Source organism: Echinops telfairi, unplaced genomic scaffold (genome assembly GCF_000313985.2).
Source record: "Echinops telfairi isolate 266 unplaced genomic scaffold, ASM31398v2 ScPeMD7_655;HRSCAF=1070, whole genome shotgun sequence".
Classification (NCBI taxonomy): Eukaryota; Metazoa; Chordata; class Mammalia; order Afrosoricida; family Tenrecidae; genus Echinops; species Echinops telfairi.
Window position 1 is genome coordinate 32,923,690 of NW_022104553.1, and position 7,470 is coordinate 32,931,159.

Genomic DNA, 7,470 nt, shown 5'->3' on the forward strand with positions numbered 1-7,470 from the left:
ACCCAACACCAGTCCACAAAGTCCTCCACCTCACAAAACAGAGGCAATGATGCCGACTGCAGGAGGAAAGCTGAGTCAGTGAATGAATAAGCATCTCAGCACTAGCAGGGGTCTCCACACGGCTGCTCTAGCACCCAGGGCTGCATCAGTGTAGGTCCTTGTGACTTCTCCTTGGGGATGTCTTGCAGGAAGTCAATCTTGCCAGCTGAAGTAGGGAACTGCTAAGGCAGCTGCACCCTGGTGCGACCATCACAAAGCAAGAGACCCGAGAACTAGAAAGGCGAGGCTCACCAGCCATTTATCCCTCCGCCTTTCAATTAGCCCCACATGTGATTATCGGCCAGCTTGGCACACTTAACTAACTCAGCTAGTCAGGTGGTGGTTTTCCTGTGCAGGTGAAAATGAACCGCTTAGAACTGCCCAAGGAACCAGTAAGACCTTGCCTTGGCTCAGGGGGACTCAAGACCTTCAAAACTGTGCTTACATCCTAGAGGGGCTGATCCGTTAGACTAGGGGCCTTGAGCTCAGTCCTAGGAGATAGGGGACCCACAGAATATTCTCGGCAGGGAAGATGTTCCTGAGCAGAGAGGAGATGGAGGCCAGCAGTCTCTGGGCAACAAGGACCAAGCATGCTGCCCCGGGGCTGAATGGTGGGGGCAAGAGAGAGGCAGGGTGAGCGTGAGGCTGGCAGGGGACCCAGGGATGGTGGGCCAACTGTCAGCAGAGGACCCAGAGTGGGCCCATAGGTGTGAGGGATCCAGGGGACATTGCTAGGCATAGGGGCAGGGGGAGCCAGGAATCCCCAGCTCAGGGCACCAAGTGGGAGGGGCCAGACAGGTGGTAATGACAGAGTGGGCGGGGCAGCCTTGGGGTTAGGCCTAGAGAGCTGGACCCTCCATACAGTCTCTGAGAGCCTGTGGCCACAGACCTGACGTGTGGTTTCCCCTCCTCACTTCCCACGCTCCCCCAGATGTGACCTTGAGTCCCTGGAGTGGGGACAGCAAGAGCCATCAGCGACGAGTGCTGACTTACACCATTCCCATCAGCAACCCACTGGGCCCCAAGAGCGCCTCTGTGGTGGAGACACAGGTGGGCTGGCTGGGGGCTGATGGGGTGGGGGGTGGGGGGGGCAGCAGGGAAGGCAGGCTGAGCTCTGACCCGCCCCCCCCTCTGGTCTTGTCCCTTCAGACGCTGTTCCGGCGTGGCCCGCAGGCAGGCGGCTGTGTGGTGGACTCAGAGGTGCTGACCCAGGGCATCCCGTACCAGGACTACTTCTACACTGCCCACCGCTACTGCATCCTGGGCCTGACCCGGAACAAGGCCCGCCTCCGGTGAGCAGCAGCCGGCCCCGCCTGGCCCAGGTCACCTCACAACTGCAGGCAGGAGTACAGGCTTGAGGGGGAAGGAAGGTCCTGGAGACCCCAGAACTCTGAGTCGAAGAGGGTGTCAAAGAGGATGTGAGTGGCTGTGTTGGCAGACCGTCCCATGGTGCCTGGCGCTGCCCACCACATACCCCACTCCCCGTGGCTGTGGCCCCTTCAGGAAGCTCATGCACTAGTGCAGAGGATCACATACACACGCATGCGCACACACATACGCACACATGCATGCACACGCATGAGGACTCTAATCAGCCTCATGTTGGCTAGAGTGTGTGAGGGTGGATTCTGTTCCAGATCACCAGGTTGGGGAAGGTCCTCTGAGAAGGGCATATCTCACTCAGAGCTTCCCGGTGGAACAGCCTGCACGGGGGCCCTGAGGCAGGATCACCCACAGGAAGCTGAGCAGCAGTGGAGCAAGTAAGGGGAGGCAGAGGTGAGGTCAGGGAGGCAGCAGGGCCTCGGAAGAACTCAGGCTTTTACCTGGAGTGAGGGACCCTGGAGCCCTGGTGGCAGAAAGACTATGCAGTAGGCTGCGAAGAGCAGGGTCACCAATTCAAAACCACCAGTTGTCCACAGAAGAGGGGACTTTCGAATCCCCTAAGAGTTAGTCTCCAGAAACTCAAATGGGCAGTTCTACCCTGTCAGAGGAAACCGGCCTCTAACAACTGAAGGGTCAATAGTAGGCGCAATTGTACGGTAAGATATAAAGATCATAGTAAAGTCATAGAAGATAGGAGAGATGGGAGAGAAAATGAAACAAAAGGAGTCAGACACATTTTATGGTAGCAGGCTCAGCTCAGCCCCTCTTGGTGGTCCACGTGGAAGTGGGAGAGGAGAGAGCGCGTCTTTACTATCTTGGGATATTTATAGGTAGCCACAAGACATGCATACTCAGTAGTTACATCCGTCACAAGGTGGGTGGTAACTCCAGTAAGGTCCCTGAGCTCACAGGTGAGGAAACCTAACACCTGCACTGGGGGAAGCTACGAGGGGGCTGAGTGACAGTGACACGGTGGGAGGAGATAGCAGCAGGGTGCCTGCTTCTGTAGGGAGATAAAACCAACCACGTGCTCCCTTTAAGGCAGCAGAGCTGTTAGGGGAGAATCTGTGGGAATGCTATTTACAGCAGGATCATGTGCTTGGACTTTATCTCTAACTTCCCAAAGCGGTGGCTCTCCGACTGGCGTTCCACATTCCCTCTGTTTTAAGTTAGGGAATAGAGTCCTCTCGTCATATGTCCCTCGGGGTTGGTTCCCACACCGCCCTCTCCCTCAGGGGTGCTGGGAGTCTGAAGGGGCCTAGAGGCTGTGCGTTTGCTTTGGGGTTGAGGCCCCGCCAGTAGGGTGGGGGAGGGGGCTGATGGTGCCCCGCCAGGCCCACAGTCAAGTCAGCCCTGGGCAGTGAACATGCCCAGACTGCCATCGAGGCCATTCTGTTGCATAGCAACCTCCTCTACCCCGAGGGAAGAATAGAGCCTCGTACCATTTCCGAGACAGAACACCTGTATTGAGCAGCGCTGCCTCTTTCTCCTGGGGAGCCGTTGGTATGTTCTGAGCTGTTGGTCTTGCAGTTAGCAACCCACCGCTTAGCCTAGTGCACCCCCAGGGCTCAGACCACTGCCATGGAGCAATGCCACACCCAGTAACCCTGCAGGACAGGAGAGAGTTGCCCCTGTGGGTTTTCCTGACTGTCACCTTTCACCAGGAGAGTAGAAGCAAGCCCCGTTGCAGTCTGACTCCCAATCACTCTCGGACCAGGACTCCTTGTTCTACGTAGTGAGCCCAGACCAAGCTCCCGCCATGGGAGCCCAGGGCAGAGGAAGACTTCCCCAGTGAGCAGCTGAGACTCGACCCTACAGGGCGAAAGCTGCGTCTTTCCTCCGAGTCTGCGTGGTGAAGCCCTTGGAAAGGCTTGGTTTAGATTCCCGGCAAGGGCCAGTAAGAGTTAGCAGCTGGATTAGCAGTTTTTAATAAGACGCTTCCATACCAAGGGGCAGTACCAATTCCTACCTTGAAGGCTGCTTGGGGCGGAGTCTGGTTAATGACCCTGTCTAGTCAGTCCCTCTTGCTCAATCCCAGACTCCTTTGTGGTTAGGACCTATTTGGATCTGCCTCAAACCCCAGAACAGAGGGTCCTGACCTGACTCCCTCTTCCTGTGGAGGGGGGGGGGGGGCAGACTGTGGGGCTGGGTGGGGAGGTGGGGAGAGACCTGGCACTCAGGAGGGAGGAGGGCAGAGTGGAGGTGAGACGATGGAGTTCTGCACCCATCTCCTGGGCAGAGTCAGCGAGGTGTGACGTCAGGTTGAGGGTGGGCTGAGAATGAGAGGGGGCTCAAGCCCCCGGTGGGATGCAGTGAGCCTGGACGGAGGTGAGGAGCAGGTGTGGGGGAGACGGGCACTCCGTCTGCTGTGTGGGTGCTGAGTGCGCTCTCGGACATCACATAGCCTAGCAGGGCCTTGCCCCCAAGCTTCAGCTCCCAGGTGAACTCTAAAACCAAACCTGGTTCCAACCCAGGGACCCCCACGGGTTTCTGAGACTGCCCATCTTTACGGGAGCAAACAGCCGCCTCTTCCTCCTGCCCAGTGGCTGGTGGTTTCAAACTGCCGACCTTGTGGTTAGCAGCCCAATGTGTAACCACGACGCCACCAAGGCCCCTTTGAACACCTCACACTGGAAGGTGTGCGTTCTTGGAGGGGTGGGGGGCAGAAGGGGCGGAAAGCTGCACTGGCTGCTTTCCGGGTGAGTGGGGTGGGGCGTGGACTTCACAGGAAAAACCTTGGCCGATGAAGGGCAAGACCGACCGTGCCTTCGGAGGAGAGCGGCATGGGACCCTGGCCTTCGCTTGCCCCCTCCTGCCCAGGGTGTCCTCCGAGATCCGCTACCGGAAGCAGCCCTGGAGCCTGGTGAAGTCGCTCATAGAGAAGAACTCGTGGAGCGGCATTGAGGACTATTTCCACCACCTGGGTAGGAGGCGGGGCCGTTCTGAGCGGGACCGCGGTGGCCTGTCCACGCGCAGACACGGAGCCTCCTCTTCCGGTTGCAGAGCGCGAGCTGGCCCAGGCCGAGAAGCTGTCCCTGGAGGATGGCGGCAAGGATGCCCGGGGCCTCCTGTCGGGCCTGCGGAGGCGGAAGCGGCCCCTGAGCTGGCGGGGCCATGGCGACGGCCCCCAGCATGCAGACCCGGACCCCTGCGCCCGGCCTGGCCTGCACGCCTCGGGTGCGCGTTCTCGGGGTTCGCTCAGGGCCCGCAGGGGCGCCGGGGGCGGGCGTCCGCAGCGGGGTGCCCGTCTGACCCCAGTTACTCTCCCACAGGCTCCCTCAGCTCCCGCTTCTCAGAGCCATCCATGGACCAGGGTCCCGGGGCGGGTGTCCCCGGCGCCCTGGTCCTCATCAGCATAGTGTGAGTACCAGGCGGCCGGATGGCCTGGGCTGGGGGCACCACCTTAGGACCCTGGGCCCCTCAGAGTGAGGATTCCGTGCGAGGGCATTTGGGGTGTGCCCGGAGCACTCCTGGGGGCGGGCTCAGTTTAGCACCTTTTCCTGGGGGAGAGTGGGGGCAGGGAGGGCTCCTGGGAGAGGGGTGGAAAGTCTGGCAGTGGCATTTCTCTCACGGTTTTTCTGTCCAACTGCTAAGCGCGGTGATACTGAGGCGACAGGTGGGGGGACAGCGGAGCGCCTCAGAGCAGAGCTGCGATGGGCAGCCCAGGCCACCCCCTGGGCTGTGGGAGGCAGAGGTGGGGCGGGGAGGGCTCCGAGCAGCAGCCCCGAGAACGGCACCAACAGAAAGGCCAGGAGGGAGCGCCAAGGCTGGGAGCCGAGGTCCCTGCGCTGTGAGCTAGTCAGGGGCAGATGTGGGTGCCAGATCCGGTGGCCCTAGGTCTTCAGTAGCAACCCCAGGAGAGGCTGGGTGGCACATTCACTTTGGAGCTGGCCGGGATCCAGGACCGGTGGGCGGGGCCCTCGCGGTGGGCGGGGCAGCTCTCACCTCTTTGTCTCCACCTGCACTGCCTTCTCAGGATCTGTGTGAGGTAGGCAACCTGGCCCTCCCACCCTCCTTCACCACCTCCTCTCCCCACCCTGGGCTCTGCCAGCGAGGCAACGTGCCTGGCAGTAGAGGGTGCAGCTTGGGACAGGCAGGCCTGCTGTTTGTGCCATCCGCCCAGCCCTGAGCCAATTCCCAGCATGCTGTGCGGGGCTTTGCTTCCTTTGAGAAAGAGGCCGTCACGAGCTCCCTGCAAGACCTGGTTGAGTGGGTGGTATCGAGAGCAGGGCCCTAACTTGAGGTAGTATTCATAGCCCAGGACTCCTGACCTCTGACCCCCACCCCCAGCCTCATCATCCTCATCGCCCTCAACGTCCTCCTCTTTTACCGCCTCTGGTCCCTGGAGAGGACAGCCCACACCTTTGAATCCTGGCACAGTCTGGCCCTGGCCAAGGGGTAAGTGGGGAACCCTGAGGGGAGGGGGAGAGAAGGGGGGGGCGTCCAGACCCCGCTCAGGCCCTATGTTTGTTCCCCACAGCAAGTTCCCCCAGTCAGCCAGCGAGTGGGCGGAGATCCTGGCCCTGCAGAAGCAGTTCCACAGCGTGGAGGTGCACAGGTGGAGGCGGATCCTGCGGGCGTCTGTGGAACTCCTGGACGAGGTGGGAGGGGACGCCACCCCTGGGGCTAGAAGGGCAGTTGGGGGTGGGGGGGCAGGAGCCTGGGCTCACATCCCAAGAGGCCTCGTTTTCCTCATCGGTAATATAGGAAGGCTGTTCATAGTCCCCACTGGGCGGTGTTGCTGGAAAAATCTGGGGTGGTTCACGTGCAGGGGCAAAAAGTGCCTGGCTTCAGGAAGGGCTCTGTCTAGCCACCCAACTCTCTTCTGGAGTAGAAAGCCTGCCTTTCTCCCAAGAAGGGCTGCTGGGCTCAAACTGCTGGCCTGGCAGTTGGTGGCTTAGCCATTTGCCAGATCTGAGAACTGAAACCGAGGGCAGTTAAAGGACCCTCCCTTGTCACCCAGGGTTTTTGATGTAGACTGCCTAGTCTGCGTCCCTGTGTGCACCGTGGCTCCCCTCTGCTCCCAGGGTAGGTGTCTCGGCAGCGAAGCAGGCTGGGTGGCACTGCACCCGCTGGTGCTCACCCCCGCCCGCGCCCTCCCTTCCAGATGAAGTTCTCGCTGGAGAAGCTGCATCAAGGAATCACCGTGTCAGACCCTCCCTTCGACTCCCAGCCACGGTCCGAGGACAACTTCTCCTGAGGAAGCCCGGCCACCTGGCTGCTCCCCACAAATGGACAGACGGACACAGAGCCTCGGCGGCACTGCTGGCACGGTGTGAGTGCCGGGAGCCTGCGGCCCGCCCCTCGGAGTGGCCCCTCGGGGGACCCCCCCCCCCCCGCAGATGTGGGGGCAACAGAACCAAGATGCACTTTAGACCAGCATGCACACCCAGCTGCATTGCCGGCCCAGCCAGGGGCCCGGCCTGTCCTTTGGCAGGCCCCCCCACTAACTTATTTTGTCTGGCTGGGGCTGCGGTGGGTGCCTCCCGGGGTACACGAGTCCCTGAGCTCTGGATTTAATGTATTATATTTATTTGGGCCGGACAGAGCCCCAATAAAGGATCAGAAATGGCTGTGGCTGTGGGTGTGGACCCCAGGAGCCGTAGGGACCCCCAAGGGCACACGGAACACCCCTACCCCTACCCCTGGCTGTGGTGGAACAGGAGCTGTGCCCACGTCCTGGGGCTGGAGTAATTTAGAAGCCCCCCACATCTTACCCAGGCTGGGCTGGCGGCATCCAGTGTGGTGTCCTGGGTCCAGACTCCAGTGCGAGGTGGCTCGGGTTGCAATCCTCCCTCTGCTATTGCGCTGTCGTAACCTGGAGCTGCTCACTTGGCCTCTCCACGCGTGTGTGTTCTCTTCATACGATGGGCATACGAGCAGCACGTGGCTCCGAGGGTGGTTTTGAAAAAGGAGCCCCGGTGGCACTGTGGGCTTGGCATCTGGCTGCTAACCACAAAGTCGGTGGTTCGAGCCCACCAGCAGCTCTGAGGGAGAAAGATGGAGGCTGTCTGCTCTTAGAAAGACATACAGTCTTTGAAACTGTAC

The 7,470-nt window shown here is 60.5% G+C and overlaps 1 protein-coding gene across 2 annotated transcripts in view; it reads left to right on the forward strand.

Moving 5' to 3' along the window:
* GRAMD1A (GRAM domain containing 1A) overlaps window positions 1–6,995 on the forward strand; it is a 25,651-nt gene extending 18,656 nt beyond the window's left edge. The window contains exons 12-20 of one of the 2 annotated variants that reach the window (XM_045292478.1): window positions 971–1,089; window positions 1,189–1,331; window positions 4,243–4,346; window positions 4,426–4,599; window positions 4,695–4,782; window positions 5,399–5,410; window positions 5,713–5,820; window positions 5,903–6,023; window positions 6,530–6,995. In XM_045292478.1, coding sequence (XP_045148413.1) covers window positions 971–1,089; window positions 1,189–1,331; window positions 4,243–4,346; window positions 4,426–4,599; window positions 4,695–4,782; window positions 5,399–5,410; window positions 5,713–5,820; window positions 5,903–6,023; window positions 6,530–6,622 — 962 coding nt within the window. In that variant the 3' untranslated portion in view covers window positions 6,623–6,995. The remainder of the gene's footprint in view (window positions 1–970; window positions 1,090–1,188; window positions 1,332–4,242; window positions 4,347–4,425; window positions 4,600–4,694; window positions 4,783–5,398; window positions 5,411–5,712; window positions 5,821–5,902; window positions 6,024–6,529) is intronic. The other variant, XM_045292479.1, reaches the window with a different exon arrangement.
* Window positions 6,996–7,470: the final 475 nt, after the last annotated feature.